The sequence below is a fragment of the Hyperolius riggenbachi genome, chromosome 3, assembly GCF_040937935.1.
Source record: "Hyperolius riggenbachi isolate aHypRig1 chromosome 3, aHypRig1.pri, whole genome shotgun sequence".
Taxonomy (NCBI): Eukaryota; Metazoa; Chordata; class Amphibia; order Anura; family Hyperoliidae; genus Hyperolius; species Hyperolius riggenbachi.
Window position 1 is genome coordinate 450,593,299 of NC_090648.1, and position 23,996 is coordinate 450,617,294.

Sequence of the window (23,996 nt, forward strand, 5' to 3'; positions counted from 1 at the left end):
CACCTGCACACAGCGCTCCAGGCCACGTGAGCGCGATTGGGGCTGGAGGAAGCCCCGGGTAAGTAGATTTTTTTTCCTGGGATGTGTCCTTAAAAGTCAATGGGAACCGTCGCCAAACAAAAATAAGTCAGATACTTACCTAAGGAGGGGGAAGGCTATGGGTCCTATAGAGCCTTCCTGCTCCTCTCCCGATGCCCGTTCCAGCTCAGGATCCCTCGTAGTAGCATTCGACCAATTTGGTCAAATGCTGCTATCTCTGACGCCGAACGGCTCTCTGTCGCGCAACCGCGCATGCGCAGTATGCAGCCGCCAGTCCTTGGGAGGACTCTGCTCCCAAAGACTTCTGAAGTCCCCTGCGGTGGGGAATTCCAACGGGGGATCCGGTGAGGCACAGAGGGCATCAGGAGAGGGAAGGCTCAATGGGACCCAGAGCCTTCACTCTCCTTAGGTAAGGATCTGACTTTCTTTTTTTAGGCCAGTAGTAGAAATGATCGGTTAGCACTCCAGCTTCTCAATGAGCAAACTTTATTCTCCAATCATGTGTCAACACCAAAATTAACAATTTTTTCAGGGCCACACAGGGTCCCCTTCTTCAGAACAGTGCAGACAAGGAACTATATGAAAGGAACACAATTATACGAGTAAAAGTTTGTCACTGATCCACTTTAAGTGGTTAATTAAAGTGGGATAAAACTCTGCAAGTAGCTTTCCACTGAAGAACAACAAAGGGCTGTGTTTAACTGTTTGAATACTGTTCTGCTTCAGTTGTTTGTGGTGATAGATTTTATGCTGTAAATAATCTTTTAGAGCAAAAAGGAAATACTGAGTCTCATACCACTACAAGCATCAAAGCTGGAGTGAGTATACTTTAGTATACCTTTTTAGGGAGGTGTTTAAAGCAGGCGCAAAATCAATGCTGGATTGTAAATGTATTGTAAATTTATTACAGGACTGGAAGTTCGGGGTTGATAAAAGTAAGTTTATTTCCTTCTGTGAAAAATAATACCGGACTAGTTCACACTACAACTAAATCCAAGTTTAACATGGTGCTTTAAGCTCTAGCAAGATGGATCTATCCTTTAAAAACTATAGGGGGTGGGGGGTGGGGGAACTGAATACAGTACACACAAAAGGAGACAAGAGACTAGAGAGATCTACTAAAGGGGAGAGCGGCCAGTTCGGGAGCGTTTGAGAAATGTTTATGAAAACTGCCAGACTCTGCTTACGCATCACAGCAAGGAGGGGGCGGAAGGGATAACCTTGGAACTGTGACAAAATGTTAAGCCCAGTTATGGGGTAAACACATCAGAAAGTCAGGGGGGGGGGGGGGGACAACTTTAGCAATTACTGTTTTGGATTTTAATTTTGATTTTAAAACAGAAATCAGTATTTTTCATACTCAGACACCAACTCTAGCCAAGGTGGAGGCAGACAAAGGCTCATGCTTTTATGTATACTTTTTTTAGGCTTCTTGGCAAAAGAGGTTTTATTAGCTTTTTTTCCCAAAAATTAAGAGAAATATTTAAGCCAGATTCAGCCAAAACTGAAACATTAGACATGAAAGATACGTTTTTTTTCTTTTTTGTGCATATACATTTCTGAAGAGGCGAGATCAGTAGCATCAGTAAGGAAGGATTTAGGAATACTGGTGCCACTAAAGAGAAGGTACAGGTAGGGACAGGAATAGATGTTTGGTTGGTAAGGCTGAGTGTAGGGAACAAGGCATGAGAGATCACATAGGTGCAGAGGGATTCTGGATCACAGGTCTCCATTACTAAATTCAGTATCTAGCCAGTTAAAGTGTACTTGAGATGATTTTAAATAGAAGAATTTATACTTATCTGGGGTTTCCACCAGCCCCATGTACTCCGTCCTTCCGGGTGGCTCCATTCCACTTAAATCTTCCCCTGGACTGCAGTTGGGCTGCTCCCATTGACAGGAGCACTCTGCACCTGGGCACATAGAACTGCGCAGGCACAGAATACTCCCAGCGAAAGGGGCACGATGGGGCCGCGTATGCGCAGTACAGCCCGACAGCTGCGACTGAAGCCTTCGTACCAGGGAAGATTTAAGAGGAGCGGAGCCACCTGGGAAGACATGGGGCTGGATGAAGACCAGGTAAGTATAAATTCTTCTATTTATATAATTTCAAGTTTCCTTTAAATAGGCCCAAGTACGCAAATCTCCAGCTCTGGCAAATGTCAGCCAACTCATTTTATCCAGAAAAGGCAGGGCATTAGAATGTAAGCTTTGCAGGTAAGATCGCAACATAGGCAGAGGCATGTACTAAGGGAAAGAAACTCACCTCCACATATATTGAGGGGGGATTGTGCTCGCCTCCAAACTTGTCTAAGAGGGCTTCAATGTGCTCTTGCGTTAGCTTAATCATTTGCTTGATGTTCCAGATCTAAAAAGGATTAAAAAAAGAAGGACATTTAATACTCAGATGATGGACCAGTAACCCAAGCCACAGCAGTTCTCTACATAAATAACACCATTCACAGCTTCTGTTCACACACACACAAAGAAACAAGTCTGAGGGTAGGGTCACAGTTGCGGCCGGTTCCTGGCATTCTTGGCCGGCAGCCAGATGATCGGCAAAGATGAATCGCACACGTTATGTGATAATAAGCAGCAGTGTCTGCTTTTTTTTCCCCCTGCAGCGTAAAACCGTGGACAGCATAGTGGCCTAGTGGTTAGCGCTCTAGCCTTGCAGCGCTGGGTCCCCGGTTCGAATCCCAGCCAGGTCAACATCTGCAAGGAGTTTGTATGTTCTCCCCGTGTCTGCGTGGGTTTCCTCTGGGAACTCTGGTTTCCTCCAGCCACACGCCTTCTCAACCACACTCCCACGGGCGGGAATGTTGGCACATGCACAGCTGCAATTTTTAGGTATTGCACAAGCACAGGACACTCCCAGCCATGGGAGCGCAACTGAGTAGGTGCATGCCCAGGGCCTGTGCAGCTTCTGGAGGGGCACAGCTGCTGAATGGAACAGGGCAGATTGAAGGCGTAGGACCAGGACGGCTACAGGGCGCTGGAAGAAGCACCAGATAAACTGGCCACTTTTAGTGCTCTCTAATAAAACACTGAACCACACATTGCTTTCATGCAGTGTTTTAGCCATACGCCCCAACAAGACATGGGGTGACCCGCAGAGACAATGCCCTTTCGATACCCGGATAATAAAAGGCAGTTCTTGCTTAAGGGGAAAAAAAAAAAAATTCAAAATGTATACAGTTAAAGGACTGTGTAAACACAAGGGGTGGGGCAGTCCCAGCAGAAGATTATTTGGACAGATGTCTGTGTAGAAGTGCGTAGAAAGGCTTGTGCCCTTGATCTTTGTTTGCATGATAGGAACCACTTAAGGTTTAAAGATCGGTATAAATAAAACTGAAGCCAAAAAGACATCTTTGTTATGATTAGATTTGCAGAGCAATGGGAACGCAGAGCGATAAACACGCAGACGTGAAGAAGTCCTACTCTAAAGCGAGAACTGGGAGAAAGATAGCGCGATAAACACGCGTCCAAATAGAGCAAATGTGGTCCATTACAGTCTCTGATATGTAAGAAGCATCCTATCTGAACAACAAGTAAGGGTGCCCTTCCAGTGCTCAATTTTGGGGGCCAATCACCCTTCCAATCTGATACTTTTAATCGGATCAGAAAAGCATCAATACAGCAACATGGGCACCAGTTCTATCTTTCAAACAATTCCCAGGCGAAAGGATAGATTGGGAATGCTGGAATATCTCAGTAGCAAGAGCTCAATCTGTGTGTGCATCGATGACACCATCCAGTATCTTGATGACCAAAGCCAGCCCCTCCCCCCAGCCCCCCCAGACCGGTGTTCCCACAAGTGTATTTATATCAACCCTCACTATGTGCAGAGTGAAGGCTCACCTGTCTCACTGGCAGGTATCATGGTCTCCTCCAGTGTCTGGGTTGCCACGGGCACCTGTACCACATGACGTAGTGAGGTCTGTACATGCGTCTATTTTAGGTGGTACAGGTGCCCATAGTGATGCCTGACACTGGAGGAAGCCAGGATAACCCCCCTCCCCCCCCCAGTGTGACAGATAAGCTTGCAACACTCCACATGGGCACATGGTGAAGGGGGGGGGGGGGGGGGGAAGGGGGAGGAGTGGTCAGGTAATCGTTTGTTCTCCGATCAGAGGGAGAGCTAATGATTGTTCTATAGCCACCTTGAGGGCTGGTTCACACAGGATTCTAGCAGTGTCCCTTTTGCCGGCGCCTCGTTCCGGGGCTTGCGCAGGCATTCGACAGCTTCCTGTCACAATCAGCATTTTTTGTCCCTGCAGGAGGACACAAAAACACAGAGATAATCGACCCTGGGCCGATGGTGAAAAATTGGGATTGGTATACCTCATCCGCGCAAACGCGGGTAAACAGTACACGCCGCCGGATAAAAAATGATCCCATTCATTTGAATGAGAGAGTTTGATGACGAGTTCCAAATGCTGACGGTAAACGCCCGCCAAGCATCCGTGTGAACTAGCCCTTAGAATTAAATTTTGTCACCCAAACAACAATGAGGAAAAGTAGTGAGACTCAGATTTAGTCAAACCCCTTGTTCTCCAGTTTACCACAGAAGACAGGATTACAATGTAGCAGTACCCGGCAGCAATGAACACCTGTGAGACATGTATTGCTACTTTTCCTAAAGGAATGGTCACAGCTGGTGCTCAATTGCTTCATTTAAATGAATGACTGTGGAATGCCAGCTGAGAGGAAATATGGTACTGGTGATAGCACACGGTTTCATAGTAACCAACTTATGGTCACCAGTATTTATTATATACTAGCTGATGACCCGGCGTTGTCCGGGTATGTATTTGGCTAGTGCTGTCTCTGCCCACTTTTTCTAACCCTAACACACAAACACTCAATGACCAAGTTTGTGAGCATTGGGGTCTTTGGCATCAATAATTTGTATATTCCCATAGAAATTAAATAAATCAGATTGGTGGTTTATGACTCCGCCCCTCTTCAGCATTTGAACCCCAGTCAACCAATGACCAACTGTAGCAGGTTTGAGGCATCTGCCATTAACAGTGTAAAAATGGCAGCAATTTAAATATTCCCCTTGAAACTCAACAGATGAATTTTGATTAGCTTTTATAGGCTCCACCCACTACCCTGAATATTAATCTCCGTCACCCAGTGACCATCTGGGCAAAGTTTGAGAACCCTGCCATAAACCGTGTAAGACGGGTTGCAGTTTATATTTTCCCAGTGAAATTAGGTTTTGGCTCCGCCCACGTTTTGTAACCTGGACACAGTCACTCAATGACCAAGTTTGTGAGCTTTGGAGTCCTTGGCATCAATAATTTGGATTTTCCCAGTGAAATGAAACAAATCGGATTGGCTGTTTGTGGCTCCGACCCCCTTTCTGAATTTGAACCCCAGTGACTCAATGACCAACTGTACCAGGTTTGAGGCTTGTGAAATTAACAGTGCAAGAATGGCAGCAATTTTAATATGCCCCTTGAAAAATCAACAGGCGAATTTTGATCGGCTTTTTTAGGCTCCATCCACTTTCCTGAATATTAATCCCAGCCACCCAGTAACCAGCTGTGCAAAGTTTGAGAGTCCTGCCATTAACAGCGAATAAGGGCTGCACAGTTTACATTTTCCCAGGGAAATCGGTTTTTCACTCCAGTTTTTGTAACCTTGACACAGTCACTCAATGACCAAGTTTGAGAGCTTTCAGGTTCCTGGCTCAAAATTGAGTGAATGAAAGCAGTTTATCCAGCAAAGAAATCTGATTGGCTGTTTGTGGTTCCACCCTTTTAGTGAATTTGAACCCTGGGCACTTAATGAACTACTGTAGCAGGTTTGAGGTCTCTGCCATTAACAGTGTTAAGGGGCCCATACACCTAACGATTTTCCCGCCGATACACAGCCGATTCGATCACAGTGATCGAATCGGCTGTGAAATTGCCGCGCACACCGCTGAAAGAACGATCGATTTCCATCCGAAATCGATCATTCCCGTCGATCCGTCCGGAAGATTTCTCGATCGCCGGCGGGTCGGGGGTGCGTCGATAGCGGCGTTTGAATGCCCGACGACCGACGCAATACTGCACCTGTTCTGGCCGGCGCGAGTCCCCTGGTCCTCGCAGTCTTTCCACCCTGGGTTCCGGACCGGCTGCAGCTACACAGAGCTTCCTGTCCCGGCAGGAAGTTTAAACAGTAGAGCGCCCTCTACTGTTTAAACTTCCCCTGGACAGGAAGTTCAGTAGCTGCAGGAATGTTTTGGAGCCCGGAGCGGAGAAGAAGACAGCTGGGACCAGGGGACTCGCGCTGGCCAGAACAGGTAAAGTATGCAGGGGGGGGGGTTGCAGCGGCAGCTCCACAGATTGTGATCGGTTTCAGGCTGAAATCGATTCACAGTTTACTCACCAATGAAATCTGATTAGCTGTTTGCGGACCAGCCCCTTTAGTGAATTTGAACCCGTCACTTAATGACCGACTGTAGCAAGTTTTAAGCCTCTGCCATTAAGAGCGTAAGAATGGCAGCAATGTAAATATTCCCCTTGAAAATCAATAAGTGAATATTGATTGGCTGTTTTAGGCTCCACCCACTTTCCTAAATCTTAATCTCATTTACCCAGTGATCAAATGTAGCAAGTTTGAGAACCCTGCGATTAACAGTGTAAGAATGGCAGAAGTTTACATTTTCCCAATAAAAATTAATGGCTGAAATTTGATTGGCTGTTTTATGCTCCGTCCACTTTTCCTGGATTTGTAGCCTCAATCACCAAGTGACCAACTGTGCCAAGTGTGGGGACTCTGGCCCGATTACTGTATTGCAGTTCCGCTTACGTGTGCAGGGGGGCCGCGAGACCCCCAGAACCTATCATCCCAGGTAGTAAGGGTGTGCTAGAAAATGAAGAAAGAGAGTTGGCTCTTGGGTGCATGAAAAAATTACAAAAACCCTTTATTAACTAGAAAACACCTATAAACAACATTAATAGCATCATATGAAAATTAAAAAACATTCCTGATGTAACCGCCCCCAAGGTCCACCCCCAGGATGATTAATGAGGCTGCAGTCCTCAAACAGACCCAATGAAATATCAACAAACGATTATTTCCAGTGGCATCAGTTCATGTAACTGGCATGTGTAAGCTTGCAAAAAATCTTGAATGTCCCCCAATCGCAGGGACCTATGGCATGAAAAACTCTTGGTGCAGAGCAGACAATGGAGTAAAGCAGTAGCAAAATAGGTGCATTCATTGGTTGAACAACAGTTGGTAATTTGATGGTATGTAAGCTCAAACTTGTACCGTCTTAGATATCCCCAAATCGCAGGGACACGTTGTGTGGAATGGCTCTTGAAGCAAGGCAATAGCTGAATGAAGCAGAGGCAAACAAGTGCACCACTGACATATAGCATGAAACAACTTTTTCTGCAGAGCAGACAGTGAAGCGGAGCAGTGATAGATAGGTACATTCATTGGTTGAACAGCAAATGATGGTTTGATGACATGTGAGCTTAAACTTGCACAGTCTTAGATGTCCCCAAATCGCAGGGACACGTTGTATGGAAAAGCTCTTGATACAAGGCAATAGCAGAATGAAGCAAAAGCAAGCAGGTGCACCAATGGGCTAATGCTGAGCAGTTCATGCATGTGCAAAGGACAGTCCATAGTTACCATCCCATTATGGGGTGTTGAGAGCCAGAGGAAGGTTCCATGGGGCGCTATCCTGATGCGCCCCATGCGCTCATGCACATGAGGATAGTGACGTAGGCGGCGGGGGGCGTTGCCGGAACACATGCAGCCTCGATATATTCGCCATTATGGCGTGTAGGTTGTACTCGCTGCTGTCTGCCTTTGAAAAAGCCGCGAGAGGCGGCGAAACATGTCAGGCCTCTGACAGCACTTCGCTCCCCCGGGCATCACCCCAGGACCTCAGGACCCACTGAACCTTCCTCTGGCTCTCAACACCCCATAATGGGATGGTAACTATGGACTGTCCTTTGCACATGCATGAACTGCTCAGCATTAGCCCATTGGTGCACCTGCTTGCTTTTGCTTCATTCTGCTATTGCCTTGTATCAAGAGCTTTTCCATACAACGTGTCCCTGCGATTTGGGGTTATCTAAGACGGTACAAGTTTGAGCTCACATGTCATCAAACCATCATTTGCTGTTCAACCAATGAATGTACCTATCTATCACTGCTCCGCTTCACTGTCTGCTCTGCAGAAAAAGTTGTTTCATGCTATATGTCAGTGGTGCACTTGTTTGCCTCTGCTTCATTCAGCTATTGCCTTGCTTCAAGAGCCATTCCACACAACGTGTCCCTGCGATTTGGGGATATCTAAGACGGTACAAGTTTGAGCTCACATGTCATCAAACCATCATTTGCTGTTCAACCAATGAATGTACCTATCTATCACTGCTCCGCTTCACTGTCTGCTCCGCAGAAAAAGTTGCTTTATGCTATATGTCAGTGGTGCACTTGTTTGCCTCTGCTTCATTCAGCTATTGCCTTGCTTCAAGAGCCATTCCACACAACGGCCTCAATTCACTAAGCTTTATCAAACACTTTATCAAACGTTTGCTAATTTACCTCATGGGTAAAATCTAATTTTGAATTCACTAAGGTGTTATAGATTCATTGAATGTTTTATCGATAAATGTTCAATAAATCTATAACACCTTAGTGAATTCAAAATGAGATTTTACCCATCAGGTAAATTATCAAACGTTTGACAAAGTGTTTGATAAAGCTTAGTGAATTGAGGCCAACGTGTCCCTGCAATTTGGGGTTATCTAAGACAGTACAAGTTTGAGCTTACATACCATCAAATTACCAACTGTTGTTCAACCAATGAATGCACCTATTTTGCTACTGCTTTACTCCATTGGCTTCAATTCATCAAAGGGTGTTCGATAACAAAATCCCAGTCCTTAAAATACCGCATTCGGTATTTTACACTTTACTGTGCTAATTCATCAATATTTTCCCATGTGTGGTAGAGGTTCGTTAAGTTACCGAAGTACTACGGCTTCAGTTCATCAAAGGCTGTTAGATAATGGCAGAGTGGTGCAGAGCAGCTTGGAATGTCTCTGTGTTGTTACAAGCTGATAACAATAGAAGGCATCCAGACATCCCTTTACATGTAAACGTGTGTTATATTTACTGTTACTTATACTGCCTCTGCTGCTCTGAATCTGTCCATCAGTGTTTCTTAACATTTTACTTCTTTGCCACAACGTAGATAAACTTCCTGGAGACTTTACAAATGCCATGCTTGGTGATTTCACCACATGCATCTTTGTATATTCAAACAGGGACTCAAAGGGTTAAACCACCGAAGGACATCTGGGGATATCTTTTGTCCCGTTATCTCTGCTCACTGCCTGGGAGGTCTGGAAGCTTGTGTGGAGAAGCCTGTGTGACCTATCAGCAGCACTTGCAGGAGAACAGGGGCTGTTTCTATTGGCTGCCTGCTCCTGTTAATCATGAAAACATTCACACAGAAGGCTTTCGAAGCCTGTAACGACAGGGGAGAGCTGGAGATAAACACCGAATGTGCTAGCGAATGTGGTAACCTTGATGAATTAACATTTACTGACATTTGCTGACATGTGTTGAGCACAAGTCGGTAATTTATCTCATTGCTCTGTGATTTCAGCTTCTCATTCGGTAACAGCTTTGATGAATTAACATTTTCTTAAAGAGTAACTGTCAGGCTGCAGAAGCTAATTTAAACCTCTATTCTCCTGTGTTAAACAGTTTAGAAGGAAGCTCAAAAGCCATTAGTGAAGATAAACATTTCAGTTACCTTTGATGTGTTCTTATCTTAACCTCTGTTATAGACCCATAAAGACGCAAGCCGCAGCTAAACTGCAAAGCATTCTGGGGCCCTCCCCTCGGCTGCTAATGAGACGGTACAGCAGCTTGTGTAATCAGTCCAGAGCTAGCACTGATAAATCTCGGGGCAGAGTTTCACTGCAGGAGTCAGCTATTGTTCCTAGCCACATGGCTCATTAATATTCACTGCACACCGTGTTGTTCAAGAACGAGTGTATCTGTGATCAGAAGCAGGCAGGACATGACGACACATTTGGCTTCACAAACATGGAACCTGCCATGAGCTGTCAGGAGCATCTATCTCTGCATATACTATATACAAATTCTGTGAAATCCAAACGTGGACAGTGAAATGCATATGTAATGTAAGTACAGCCAATCTTTAGCTACTGATATATGTGTTTATTTTCTCTGAGACCCTATACCTAACAGCTCCTCTTTAAGTGCTCCGTTAACTCAGCTGTTTTCAGCATTACCGAATGCGGTAATGCTTGATGAATTGAAGCCATTGTCTGCTCTGCACCAAGAGTTTTTCATGCCAGAGGTCCCTGCGATTGGGGGACATTCAAGATTTTTTGCAAGCTTACACATGCCAGTTACATGAACTGATGCCACTGGAAATAATCGTTTGTTGATATTTCATTGGGTCTGTTTGAGGACTGCAGCCTCATTAATCATCCTGGGGGTGGACCTTGGGGGCGGTTACATCAGGAATGTTTTTTAATTTTCATATGATGCTATTAATGTTGTTTATAGGTGTTTTCTAGTTAATAAAGGGTTTTTGTAATTTTTTCATGCACCCAAGAGCCAACTCTCTTTCTTCATTTTCTAGCATATCTATATTGTTGGCAAGTTGCATGAAAAGTGAGATTATGAATTTGGTAATTAATATTTATTGATTTAGTGGTTTCCCTTCAAACCCATTTTTTCCCACACTTGAGCTATTTAGACCAGGTAGTAAGGGATCTGTATACCAAGTTTCGGTCAAATCGGTAAAGGAGTTTTCACGTGATTGCGGCACATACATACACGATTTTTATATACAGTATATAGAAGATTTAAAATTAAAAAAAAAAAATGATGAAGATCAGAAAAAGCATGCCGCTGCCCCTTCCACTTCAGCTCAGTGAGTGAATATGCAGATGATCCCTTTATGTCCCTTAAAAGAAAAGCACACATTTAGAGCATGGTATGGCTCTGTAAAATTGATAGGCTATAAAGCTGACACCAACACACACACACACACACACACACACACACACACACACACACACACACACACACACACACACACACACACACACACACAATCCCTCCCCCTAAACAGTAAAAAAATCAGCATGACCCTCAGAAAAGCCCACCCCCCAACTTAAACGACCAACAGATGAGGTGAAAGGGAATTGAAAAAAAAAAAAAAACAGTTGTGTCTACAATAGTATTAGATGGGCAAAGGTCCGACGAAAAAAAAACAAATATATATATATATACACATACATACACACACAGGGTCTTCTCAAAAAATTAGCATATTGTGATAAAGTTGATTATTTTCTGTAATGTACTCATAAACATTAGACTTTCATATATTTTAGATTCAAATACACACAACTGAAGTAGTTCAAGCCTTTTATTGTTTTAATATTGATGATTTTGGCATACAGCTCATGAACACCCAAATTTCCTATCTCAAAAAAATAGCATATTTGATCCAACCAATAAAAGAAAAGTGTTTTTAAAACAAAAAAAAAGTCAACCTTCAAATAATTATGTTCAGTTTTGCACTCAGTACTTGGTCGGGAATCCTTTTGCAGAAATGACTGCTTCAATGCGGTGTGGCATGGAGGCAATCAGCCTGTGGCACTGCTGAGGTGTTATGGAGGCCCGGGATGCTTCCATAGCGGCCTTAAGCTCATCCAGAGTGTTGGGTCTTGCGTCTCTCAACTTTCTCTTCACAATATCCCACATATTCTCTATGGGGTTCAGGTCAGGAGAGTTGGCAGGCCAATTGAGCACAGTAATACCATGGTCAGTAAACCATTTACCAGTGGTTTTGGCACTGTGAGCAGGTGCCAGGTCGTGCTGAAAAATGAAATCTTCATCTCCATAAAGCTTTTCAGCAGATGGAAGCATGAACCCACTTTTGAACCAGAAACAGCGGCAGAAGCGAGTGACCTGGGCTACAGAGAAGCAGCACTGGACTGTTGCTCAGTGGTCCAAAGTACTTTTTTCAGATGAAAGCAACTTTTACATGTAATTCAGAAATCAAGGTGCCAGAGTCTGGAGGAAGACTGGGGAGAGGGAAATGCCAAAATGCCTGAAGTCCAGTGTCAAGTACCCACAGTCAGTGATGGTCTGGGGTGCCATGTCAGCTGCTGGTGTTGATCCACTGTGTTTTATCAAGGGCAGGGTCAATGCAGCTAGCTATCAGGAGATTTTGGAGCACTTCATGCTTCCATCTGCTGAAAAGCTTTATGGAGATGAAGGTTTCATTTTTCAGCACGACCTGGCACCTGCTCACAGTGCCAAAACCACTGGTAAATGGTTTACTGACCATGGTATTACTGTACTCAATTGGCCTGCCAACTCTCCTGACCTGAACCCCATTGAGAATCTGTGGGATATTGTGAAGAGAAAGTTGAGAGACGCAAGACCCAACACTCTGGATGAGCTTAAGGCCGCTATCGAAGCATCCTGGGCCTCCATAACACCTGAGCATTGCCACAGGCTGATTGCCTCCATGCCACGCCGCATTAAAGCAGTCATTTTTGCAAAAGGATTCCCGACCAAGTATTGAGTGCATAACTGAACATAATTATTTGAAGGTTGACTTTTTTTGTTTTAAAAACACTTTTTTTTTATTGGTTGGATCAAATATGCAAATTTTTTGAGATAGGAAATTTGGGTTTTCATGAGCTGTATGCCAAAATCATCAATATTAAAACAATAAAAGACTTGAACTACTTCAGTTGTGTGTATTTGAATCTAAAATATATGAAAGTCTAATGTTTATCAATACATTACAGAAAATAATCAACTTTATCACAATATGCTAATTTTTTGAGAAGGCTATATATATATATATATATATATATATATATATATATATATATATATATATATATATATATATATATATATATATATATATATATATATATATATATATATATATATATATATATATATATATATATATATATATATATATATATATATTTTTTTTTTTTTTCTAGTTTAGGGGACCCAACCAGAAACAGTTGTCCAATCACAGTACCCTCTACACAGTACCCTCTACACTGTGTGGGGAACACAGTGTTCCCCAACCCTGTCCTCAAGGCCCACCAACAGTGCATGTTTTGTGGAAATCCAGAGGTAGTTAATCAGCTCTGCTGAAACACTAATTACCTCACCTGTGCATGTTCATGGTTTTCTACAAAACATGCACTGTTGGTGGGCCTTGAGGACAGGGTTGGGGAACTATGCTCTACAGCACAAGGCATTGTGATTGACTGAATAGCATAGGTGTAGTTTACTACAACCCAGCTGAAAACTAGCAGTTTGAGAAGGTGCTATCCACCCAATCCTGTTAGTGGAATGTCCCTATGAGGTTTCCTGCCGGGTCCCCTAACCTAGACTAGCGCCAGGGTGTAGAGACCTGCAATGCGGGTCGGGTTCAGGTACCCGAATACCCGAATTGATTTAAGCTGCGGGTCGGGTGCGGGTAGTGAAAGCAAGCTAAAAACCCTTCTTTAGCTTTGGTTTGTGTATAAAATTAGGTTTTATTAACTTTACAGCTCCCCAATGTTACTTTAAAGGTGCACTTTAGAAGAAAATGTAAAAAAGCGGGCCGCGGGTAGCGGGCCTGCGGGTCGGGGGCGGGTAGCGGTTCTCCGGGAGCGGGTATCAAATTCACCAGAAAGCAGGTCGCAGGTCTGGTGCAGGTAGCAGGTGCGGGTCGGGTGCGGGTATGAAAAAGTGGACTTGCGCAGGCCTCTACCAGGGTGTCTCCTAGTTATTATATGCTCAGGGTTTCCCCAGTATTAGGAAGCCATGTATGTCCCCCTATTATAGGTAGCCAGTGATAGTCCACCTTGTATAGATAGCCAGAAGTACTACCCAGGGATTAGGAAGGTAGATTAGCCCCTATGCAAAATCACAGTGGAAACTCCTCTTCTAATCCGGTTTCCATGTCTCCAGCTGTGTCTCCTATCACATAATGTGCAGGTTTGTCTGAACAGCTCACTTGTTGAGATGCCGCTGGTGCCATGGAAACCCAGAAACTAAAGAGGTACAACCGCGCTCCACTTGCACTCTGCAAGAACAGGGCACCGAATTTTGCCCAAATGAAGTTGCAGGTTGAAGAAGAAACTGGAGATGTGGTAGTGAGCTAACTGCATATCTGGAGTCCGTTTTCCTTTGACGACCTAGCTGGCATTCTACTGCGAATATATGAACAAGCACACCTAAGGAAATATACAACTCCATACAAAACGTTCACCTTGAACATGACTTCTAAAGATGATCAGGTTGTGAGCAAGTTTGGCGTGACCTCTGGTCAAGCACTGACATGCTGACTGACAACTAAGCTGTCCCACCTAACTCACCCAAAGGCCAACCTGTCAGTGCCGTCATGGTAACAGGCGAACAGCTGGGAGCCATGAAAGACTACGGGTAGGCCTTGGTCATGAACTTAAAAAAAAAAAAAAACTTTTTTCAACCCGGAAATATCGGCATCTCCTGACCTTCTCCATCCCAGCACGTGGATTAGTACATTACAGCTACAAGTAATAGTCCTTGAACACAACCAAGGACGTCATTCAAAATACACGGGTGACTTCACCAAACTGTTGAGGTGTCTGCATGCCTTGGATGGCATTTCACCTGAAGTGGAATGAGGACACTAACCAGTTACACTAGTTCTTAACTACTCAAATAGACTGGAACATCAGGCTCTGCAATGTCACCTAGAACATTATCTGTATGGGATGACCTTAAACGGAGATAAGTACAGCAGAAAAGGCTAGTGTGTGAGGTATACACTGGGTGGATTTACGTGAAAGAATTGCTGGCCAGTAGGCACATTAAGGAAGATTTGGCGCTGGAAATTTGAGCACGCTAGAAAATAAATATTGGCATCCCTGAAGTTGACAGTAAAGTATAGAAAGTCGGTTCATAATGCACAAAAACTTATCTGTGTAAAATCTGATCTGTCAAATGGATCAGTTTTTATAATTAGCAGGGCTGTGGAGTCTAAATTGAAGTAATTTTTGGGTACCTGGAGTCTGTGGTTTAAATAAACGGAGTAGTCGTATGAATTTTGTTCCAAATCCACAGCCCTGGTAAGAATTAAAGGGGCCCGTACACCTAACGATTTTCCCGCCGATATACAGCAGATTCGATCACTGTGATTGAATCTGCTGTGAAATGGTTGCGCAAACGCTGACTGAACGATCGATTTGTCCGAAATCGATCGTTCCCGTCGATCCGTCCGTGCGGAAGATTTCGCTCGATCGCCGGTGGGTCGGGAGTGCGTCGATAGCGGCATTCGAATGCCCGACGACCGACGCTAGCGGCAATACATTTGACCTGCTCCGCCGGCGCGTGTCCCCGCTGTCCCTTCTCCGCTAGATTCCGGCAGGCTTCACTTCTTCCTGTCCCGACAGGTAGTTTAAACAGTAGAGCGCCCTCTACCGTTTAAACTTCCCCCGGACGTGAAGTGAAGCTGGAGCCCTGGAGCCGAGCGCAGAGAAGAAGACAGCGGAGGCCGGGGGACTCGCGCCGGCAGGATCAGGCAATGTAAGCAGGGAAGGCAGCGGCAACTTCACAGATGGCGAGTCAATTTCATGCTGAAATCGATTCACAACCTGTTTGCAGTAAAGGAAGCCATACGATCCCTCTCTGATCAGATTCGATCAGAGAAGGATCTATCTGTTGGTCGATCTGATGGCAAATCGACCAGTGTATGGCCACCTTAAAGGGACACTTAAGTCAAACAAACAAAATGAGTTTTACTCACCTAGGGCTTCCAATAGCCCCCTGCAGCTGTCCGGTGCCCTCAGAAAGGTTGGGGACGCGAGTGATTCTTTGCGTTCCCAGACACATTAGCACCCTCTATGCTGCTATATGGTATATGATATATGCTATAGCAGCATAGATGGCGCTATTGTGGCCAGGAACACGAAGAATCACTCGCGTCCCCAGCCTGTCAGCTCCTGTCACCGAAACAGGAAGTGGCTGCCAGCGGGGCCAGGAGGATCGGAGGGAGACGGCGAGGGCACTGGACAGCTGCAGGGGGCTATTGGAAGCCCCAGGTGAGTAAAACTCATTTTTTTGGTTTGACTTAAGTGTCCCTTTAAGGAGTCGGAGCAATTTTAAGTAACTGGAGTCAGAGTCAGTGGTTTTATAAACTGAGGAGTCAGAAGATTTTTGTATCGACTCCTCAGCCCTGATTATTAGGCATCAGTTTTTCATCCAGGACCTTCCATTCCGTTGGCGAGTGGTCAATGGGACACATACTGTATGTCAATTTGGGGGGGATAAGTCTAAGGGAAAAAAAGTAGAAGGAGGGGAAAAAGTGGTTAACAGGGATGTGCTTCCGAGTAGTAACGATGCGTTCCACCACTCTTCACAGCACTGCCTCCTTCTGGCAGGAATGTGGAAGTGCAGTGAAGAGTGGTGGGACTCATAACATAAGTCACATCTGCGGAAATGATACGCATAGGATCCTGCGGAACTCTGGGTAAATTAACCCCCCGTTTGCAGCCTTCACACTTGAGGTAATCAAGCTTGATTATCATTTCAATTCCGAGTAGTTACAAACTCGTTACTACTCGGAAGCCCATCCCTGGTGGTTAGTACTATACCATTTGTTAAGAGTTTTCTCCCATAGGGCTTAAAGCGCATAGATTTGTCTCAGATCAATACAGGGTTGCAGGCTGGACTGTGTTAGGGTTGGTGTAAACCCAGAGAGCTTCTGAATGCTTTTAAAGGAGAACAGTAGTAAGAGGTATACGGAGGGTGCCATATTTATTTCCTTTTAAACAATACCAGTTGCCTAGCTATCCTGCTGATATCCTGTGCGCCTCTAATACTTTTAGCCCTAGACCCCCTGAACAAGCATGCAACAGATCAGGCGTTTCTGACATTATTGTAAGATCTGACAAGATTAGCTGCAAGCTCGTTTCTGGTGGGATTCACACTACTGCAGGCAGAAAGCTGAGCAGGGCTGCCAGGCAACTGGTATTGCTTAATAGGAAATAAATATGGCAGCCTCCATATACCTCTCTTACTACAGTTCTCTTTTAACCACTTTCTCCTCCTGGATGTGGAGCTACATCCAGGAGACCATGCGCGCTCCCGGCCGCGGATCGTTAGCCCAGGAATCAATGAATCGGGCCATGGTGCCCGATCACTGATTCCTCTCCTCCGCAGAAAAAGCGTCAGCATCTCTCTCGGAAGCCTCGCTTTTTCTGCCTCCTACGTCCCTCTAAGCATACAGGTTAAGCTGAAAGTGACGTCGTGTAAACAAACCTAAGGTTGCCATCTTGCGGCCAAAAAGTAAAACTACATCTACATTAACCTTCCTGGCGGTAAGCCCGAGCTGAGCTCGGGCTATGCCGCGCAGGAGGCTATCTCAGCCCCTGGTGGGGCAATTTGCACCATTCAAAGTGCTGTGCGCGCAGCTAGCACTTTGCTAGCCGCGCGCACAGCTTGATCGCCACCGCTCTGCGGCGATCGCCCACACGCAGCGGCGGAAGAGGGCCCCCCCCCCCCCGCCAGAGCCCTGCGCTGCCTGGACCAAGAGTTCCAGGCAGCGCTATGGGCTGGATCGGAGGCGTCTGACGTCAGGACGTCGGCTGACGTCCATGACGTCATTCCGATCGTCGCCATGGCGACAGGAGAAGCCAAACAGGGGAACGCGTTATATACGCGTTCCCCTGTTTGTTATTGATGCCGGCGACGATCGCACTAGAGGGACACATGTGCCCTCTAGTGGTGTTTCATGTAGCTACCACTCTGGTAGCTTTACATGGAAATCGGAAAAAAAAAAAAAAAAATGTAAAAAAAAAATGGATTTCTGCCTATTTGGCAAAAAAAATTAACCGCCAGGAGGGTTAAAAAATAAAACAAACATATTCACTTCGCATCCTGCAGGCTCTAATGTTCGCCATAATTCCTGTATGTCATGTGTCATGCAGGAACCAGGAAGTATGCTGTGCAGAAGAGCCGGTGTAATGACAGATCCTGCTGCCCGGAAGCTGCCTTCCTCAGTGATTAGAACGCATGATCAGTGGGAACTTAAATATTATTTCCCCAAAATATCTCCGCTTCCACACCACCTACACTCCCCAAATTTTCAGGGGAGAGAGGGGACCCCCAAAGTACATCTGTGACAAATTGCAGCCCCCAAGCCCTCCTGGTTCCCGAGATGGATTACAGAGGGGTCCTTCTCTACCCTGAAAATTTGGGGAGAGTAGGTGGTGTGGAAGTGGAGACATTTGGAGCGTTTAGCACGGTAGTACAATTAAAACAGGAGATGTGGCTGCACAGGCTCCTACTGCGCATGCGGGGCAGCACTAATTTACATGCAGCAGGATCTGTCATTACACCAGACCACGGCGAGAGAGGACGGACAGCGTTGGACTCTTGTCAGAAGGTATGTCCAATACTGCGGGCCACACGCGCTGGGACTTGGGGAAGTTTGAAGCCGCCTCGTCAAACTTCCCCCACGCAGAAATGACATCACTGAAATCGCCGCTTTGATGATTCCCAAATCGTGTGCATGGGAATCGTGATTTCGGGTTCAAATTCCATATATCATTCAGGCCTACTGAGCAGAGCGATTTTTCAAAGCGTTTTTTGCCCAAAGCTGTTCACTTCCAGAAAAAAAAAAAAAAAAAAAAGTTTACAATAACTACAAAAACACTACAACCAAACGATACAAAAATCGCTAGGCATAAATCAAATCATTAAGCACAGACAGAATCTCTACTGCAAATCGCTAAAAAAAAAAAAAAAAAAGCCAAGCGTATGGTATTACGCCTAGCGATTTTTGCTGTGCACTGTCCCTTACAGAGGAAATAGGTGTTCATAAATGCCAGACTAAACCGGTGGCTTTTCAGTTTGGACTTAAAAAGGACAACTGTAAAGAGAGGCATATGGAGGCTGCCATATTTTTCCTTTTAAACAATACCAGTTGCCTGGCTATCTTGCTGATCCTCTGCTTTTAATACATTTAGTCATAGACCCTGGACAAGCATGCAGCAGATCAGGCGTTTCAGGCATTATTGTCAGATCTGACAAAATTGCCATATAGGGGTTGATTCAGTTACTTATTTTTTACCTTAACTGTAATGCTGGATTCACACGGTGCGTTCGCGCACTCGATTTCCCGCTCGATTCGTTTATTTCCAACATGTCCGATTTGAAATTTCGATTCAGCATACTTTGCATGCGATTCGACTTAACGATCCATCGAAATCCAAATCGGACATGTTGGAAATAAACGAATTGACGGGAATCGAGCGGGAAATCGAGTGCGCGAACGCACCGTGTGGATCCAGCATAAGGAGTGCTAAAGAATGAGATAAACAAATTTGGAGAGAATTCATGAGATAGGCCCAGTGCACACCAAAACCGCTAGCAGATCCGCAATACGGTAGCGGTTTTGGGAGCAGATTTCAGAGCGATTCTAGGTATGTTTAGAGAGGTTTTCTAAACATACCTAGCGGTTTTGGGTGCGTCTTTGTGTAGCAGATTACACATATTGTTACAGTAAAAGCTGTTACTGAACAGCTTCTGTAACAAAAATGCCTGGCAAACCGCTCTGAACTAGCGTTTTTCAGAGCGGTTTGCGTTTTTCCTATACTTTACATTGAGGACGAAACGCTTCCGAAAACCACAAATGCGCAGCAGGAGGCGCGTTTGCGGCTTGGCAAAAACCTCAAACCGCCACTGTGCACCATCCCATTGCAATACATTAGCCAAGCGTTTTTCCAGGCGGATGCGGCCGGCGGATCGCTCCAAAAACCGCTCGGTGTGCACTAGGCCATAAATAGATAAGGAGAGCTAAACCATGAGTTATGTCAAATAAGGAGAGCTAAACCATGAGTTAAGTTAGATTAGGAAAGGTAACTCATAAGTAAAGTCATTTAAGGAGGGATAAATTGTAAGATGTCCTGATTGAGTGTGGCAGGGAGTTCCAAAGTCTAGGGGCAGCATAACGGAAGGCTCTGTCTCCAGGTAAACTCAGGGGGTGACTAAGTCATTTGAGCCTTTTGATCTATTATTGGTTAAAATAACTGATAACTGCAATAAAATGGGTATTTTTTTTTGGGGGGGGGGGGGGGGTTACACTTGAGACTCACTTTCATTAAGAGAAAAAAAAAAAAAAAAAAAAAAAACACTAAATAGACAATATTCCTTTACTTCAAAATACTGTCACCATACACTGCATCCAAGAAAAGGGGAAAAAATATGTTAACTAAATACATCATCCTTTGATTTTCTACAAGTTCTAAAAGTAGGTGCAGAAAATGAGTCAAACAAAATTATATTTGGTTATGCATTTATCTTTTTAAAGTGAACCAGAGATGAAGCACCCTCATGTATTTTAATATATATCAGTGGGAACATCACAGAAAACACCTACCCTGCTCTCTGTTTCATCCTTCACTGCTCAGCCTGCTTGTTAGCAGCCCTGATAAAATCCCTGACTGAGCACTCAGTCTGGCTTTGCTCAGGAATCATTATAGCAGATTCCTGAGCAAAGCATTATAGCAGAGCCAGAAGGGGGCAGACTTGGGCTTGAAAAGACTTCAGAGAAGAGACTCAGCTATAATGATTCCTGAGCAAAGGTTTGCGGTAACACTGCATGCACGCAGTGCATTGCCGTGCCACACCACTTGCCCCTGATGAGTTGTAAGATGCAACACGTAGGGCGCAGCAAAGGGAGGAAGTGACTGGCAGTAACAGGAGGAGACGTCCCCTGGATCTTTTTAAACTTTTACATGCGCTTTTTACTTTTACAGGTTTGTGAGTATATCTCTTGATTTTTACTGAATAAATGTACTGAGTTACACTATTGAAGGCGTTTTAGCCCTAGATATATACTTGAACCTGCATCAAGATAAGGAGATCTCTGAAGGAGGGGAGGTTTGCGATAGCAGGATATACACTTAAAGGGACACTGTAGGGGGGTCAGGGGGAAAATGAGTTGAAGTTACCCGGGGCTTCTAATAGTCCCCCGCAGACATCCTGGGCCTGCGCAGCCACTCACTGATGCTCCAGCCCCTCCTCTGGTTCACTTCTGGAATTTCAGACTTTAAAGTCTGAAAATCACTGCGCCTGTGTTGCCGTGTCCTCACTCCCGCTGATGTCACCAGGAGCGTACTGCACAGGCCCAGTATGGTCTGTGCCTGCGCCGTGCGCTCCTGGTGACATCAGAGGAAGCGAGGACACGGCAACACAGGCGCAGTGGTTTTCAAACTTTAAAGTCTGAAATTCCAGAAGTGAACCGGAGGCGGGGCTGGAGCATCATCATCATCATCATCATCATCATCTGCACTATGATGTCTTTGGTTCCATTTTTTTTTGAGATGCTGATAAATGAAGAACAGTGGAGGAGAGTCCGGTCCCTGTTTAATAATGCGAAGTTGCTGTCTGTAAGGCGGGGCAGCTTTGCGGCAAGGTGAGCGTGCCACTTGTTGGCTACTGCATAGGGTGACACTTGTGATCCTGTAGCGGTGCTAAATCTCACTGGGCCCCAATAGGGTGATGGTCCCCCCTTACAAAACAGAAAAGCTGTTTTTCTGACCGATTCTTCCGGAGTATTTGGATCATCAGTGACCTGGAGTGGTGTGGTGACCTGTTTTTTGGAGCAGCGTGCCACTCATGGACTAGAACTATATGGGTAGCGCAATCTGAAGAACAGTCTTATTTCATTTGGAACGTGCATGTAGCGTTATAAGAGTTGCTGCAGGCCTAACCATTAGAGGGAGGGATATATATATAGAAGGGGAGTGCAATTGATAGGATTGTTGTTCATGCCACACCACTCACAGTGCAGTCATTATGCCGCACTGCACTACAGGTAGTGCCCGACTTACGAACAACCCGCCAATACGAACGGCATGGATTCTCTGTTTCCATGGGAACAAGTCCAAAAAATTTTTTAATTGCACTTATAGTTTTTGAGAAAATCGATTTTAAAATAAAGAGAAAAAATGGCTTTTAAACTTGTATAAACAGGTACAACGGGCAGAGGTGACACAGAGGGAGAAACTGGAGGCACAGAGGAGGTACAGGGGACAGAGATGGCACAATGTTCGGACTTAAGAACAGATTCAGAACGAACCTACATTCCCTATCTCGTTCGTTAACCGAGGACTACCAGTACTGTAAAAATGGCCTTGAAATATTTATTCTGGCCCTTCAGGAGAAAATACCTCTAGATGCAGAGAACAAAAATAACTAGAGATATTTTTATATCTCCCAGGGTTTTCCTTTAAAGTGGACCTGAACTCTTGCACAGGACAGAAGGAAAACAGATTAATGCACCCTGTATGCATTTAGAGAGTTTAGCCTGTCTAATTCACCCTCATTTGTGTCTAATCCAGGCATAGACAAACTTGGCCCTCCAGCTGTTAAGGAACTACACGTCCCACAATGCATTGCAGGAGTCTGACAGCCACAGTCATGACTCAAAGGCAAATGCATTCTGGGACTTGTAGTTCCGTAACAGCTGGAGGGCCAAGTTTGCCCATGCCTAATCTAATCACACGTGTAACTTGATCACTCCTGTGTCACCTGACTGCCATGGCAGATAAGCTCATTTGAAAGCACAGGAGGTTAACAATATGCCTGCTTTCATGAAAGCAGAAAGTAGACACTCTGCAGCTTTATTGCAGGACTTTTATCAGCTGTAACAAAGAAATTGTTTTCTTTAAGGGCTCATTCACACTTGCAAAACGCTAGCGCTTTTGCTAGCATTTTGCTCTGGCGATTGACGATTAACGTGGAAAAAAAAATAATAATCGGCATTCACACTTGGCGATTTTTTCGTGATCTTAGCGCTTCTATCGCACTAAACGCGATCGCCGGGAAATTGCCTGAAAATGGTGCAGGATACAAATTTGCGTTTGGTGATTTGCATTAATCGCCGACGATTAACGTAAATCGCCCAAGTGAGAATGGGCCCATAGGGCATTATGGCACTGTGACGCCGTCGATATGACATATCGAATGCGTCATGGAGTTACGAACGCCAGTTCTTTGCAAACCAACCAAACTGACATATCGACGGCGTCACAGGCACTAGCGCTTTAAAAAGTGCTAGCGCTTGAGCGTTTTGCTGAAATCGCCGGCAAAACGCTCAGATGTGAACAGGGCCTTAAGGTTATTATGCAGTTGGGTTTCTTTTAGAGCAAAGAGGGAGTTCTGAGTTCAAGTCTGCTTTAAGGGCCCTTTTCCACTTGCGGCGATTTCGATGCTGAATCGCAAAATAGCAAATCGCTAGCGATTTTTAAATCGCTAGGGTTTGCTAAACAACATAGGAATTGCGGTAGGTATTTTCCACTACCGCAATTCGATTTTTACTAAAGAGTGATCGTGCCTCGGATCGATTTTCACCGCAATTTTGCTATGCATTGCATTAATCACAATCGGCGAAAAAAATTAGCAACTTGCTGAATCGCAATCGCTAGTGTTAAGCGTAAGCGATTGCTAGTAGAAAAGGGCCCTAAGACATGATGACAATATGTGAAAAAGCCCCATTCGTAAGACTTTGCAATAAATATTTACTCTTCAGAATTCTACCTGTAAATAAATTCTGGGCTGTAATTCAGCATAAATTATCTTTATTTGGCTGCTCCCCGGAGGGGGCGAGAGCCTGATGGCAGATGATGCTGCATTAAGCACCTTCTCGTTTGCATCCATGCGTTCCCTCGCACGATCGGTGGCAGATGTGCCGCGTCTCGGAGCCGTTTAGTGTTTGTTTTCAATCTTCTCCTCACAACATGTACTTCTAAACAAATTAATCTTACATGGCTGCGCTGCTGTCAACTTAAGAGGACCTGTAAGGGCATGAGCAGGTGTTCCTTTTAAAAGGGCATCTACAGGGAGTACGAAAAAGTAGCCAAACTTTGTAT

At 44.9% G+C, this 23,996-nt stretch overlaps 1 protein-coding gene across 5 annotated transcripts in view; it reads right to left on the reverse strand.

The window, feature by feature from the left end:
• Positions 1-23,996, reverse strand: part of BRAF (B-Raf proto-oncogene, serine/threonine kinase) — a 149,892-nt gene that overhangs the window by 78,450 nt on the left and 47,446 nt on the right. For all 5 annotated transcript variants that reach the window (XM_068277846.1, XM_068277844.1, XM_068277842.1 and 2 more), the window contains exon 2: positions 2,306-2,407. In XM_068277846.1, the coding sequence (XP_068133947.1) occupies positions 2,306-2,407 (102 nt within the window). The remainder of the gene's footprint in view (positions 1-2,305; positions 2,408-23,996) is intronic.